Below are 1,154 nucleotides of genomic sequence, written 5' to 3' on the forward strand. Positions count from 1 at the left end.
CAGGGAGTCCTGGTGCATCTTCATGGGCTGGGGGAGGATGAGGAGTTGAGGTGAGGGTGCCCTCCATCCCCTCTCACCGTGCCCTCCCTGCACTTGGACGTTGCACAGGGATTCTTGTCTTCTCCTTATGGGGCTGATGTCTGCAGGGCACCCACCCTCCATCACGTCTATTGGCTCGGGCACTGTTGCCCTATCTTCCTCTACCTCTGATGGAGGGGGAGCATTTTGGGCCATACCATACCATACCATCAGGCTGTGGCACCAGCCCAGCATCCCTTGGCAGAGGTGGTCTGGGGTGGGGAGGGCAGATGGGGACCCATGCAGAGCACAAAGCCAGATGAGGCGAGGTCCAGCCAGGTGGCCCCTGGGGAAATAACCTGATCTCAAGGATGACCCAAACCCATTTCCTCACATTCCCGATCTTCATCCTCTCTGGGCAATGCATGCCCAAGTGGAGAGGCTCTGGGAACTGGACTGGACTACTGTGGTCTTTCTTGCACACACCAGGACTGTGAAGGGACCCCCAACCCCAGGTATGGGACACACAGAGCAATGGGCAACCCCTTCTCTGCCACACAGTGTGGGCACGATGGTCCGGCCATGTCTCTGAGCGTTGCTTTAGGCGAGCCCTCACAACCACAGCCAGGACGCACGGTGCCAAGCCAGTTATGGCCACGCTCCACGTGTGTGAGTACTTACAAAGAACATGGACAAGGTCCTTCGCGTGTGCAGGCGACGCTGGGAACAGAGGAGAAGGGAGGGGTAAGCATGTGCTAACGCAGAGCAAGGTCACAGCTGCCTTGGCAGGCAGAGGATGGGCAGTGGGGCTCAGTACCCCACAGAGAGCTTCCATGGACACAAGCACAGCATGCAGCATGCGCACATTTTTGAGCATGGGGACGTACACCCAAAGCATTCATCAGTGGTCTCAGGATGGGTGTATGGACCTGTGTGAGTGCAGGAGCACCCATGGGCAAGGGTAGCTGTGGGGGATTTACCAGGGTCTGGTTGGCGGATAGCATGGTGGCATCGGTGCTGTCACCATGCAGGGGCACCAGCGGCATGGTTCCAAACTTCTGCTTGGCGAGGTCGGAGGAGGAGTGCCGGCGCATGACCACGGGACGCAGGTCATCATGCTGTGCACAAAGACAGGG

The 1,154-nt window shown here is 58.6% G+C and overlaps 1 protein-coding gene across 1 annotated transcript in view; it reads right to left on the reverse strand.

Moving 5' to 3' along the window:
• Positions 1-1,154, reverse strand: part of ARAP3 (ArfGAP with RhoGAP domain, ankyrin repeat and PH domain 3) — a 15,220-nt gene that overhangs the window by 521 nt on the left and 13,545 nt on the right. The window contains exons 31-32 of the mRNA XM_009868786.1: positions 999-1,136; positions 700-738 (exon numbers count right to left, since the gene is read on the reverse strand). Of these exons, the coding sequence (XP_009867088.1) occupies positions 700-738; positions 999-1,136 (177 nt within the window). The remainder of the gene's footprint in view (positions 1-699; positions 739-998; positions 1,137-1,154) is intronic.

The sequence above is a fragment of the Apaloderma vittatum genome, unplaced genomic scaffold (assembly GCF_000703405.1).
Source record: "Apaloderma vittatum isolate BGI_N311 unplaced genomic scaffold, ASM70340v1 scaffold15294, whole genome shotgun sequence".
NCBI lineage: Eukaryota > Metazoa > Chordata > Aves > Trogoniformes > Trogonidae > Apaloderma > Apaloderma vittatum.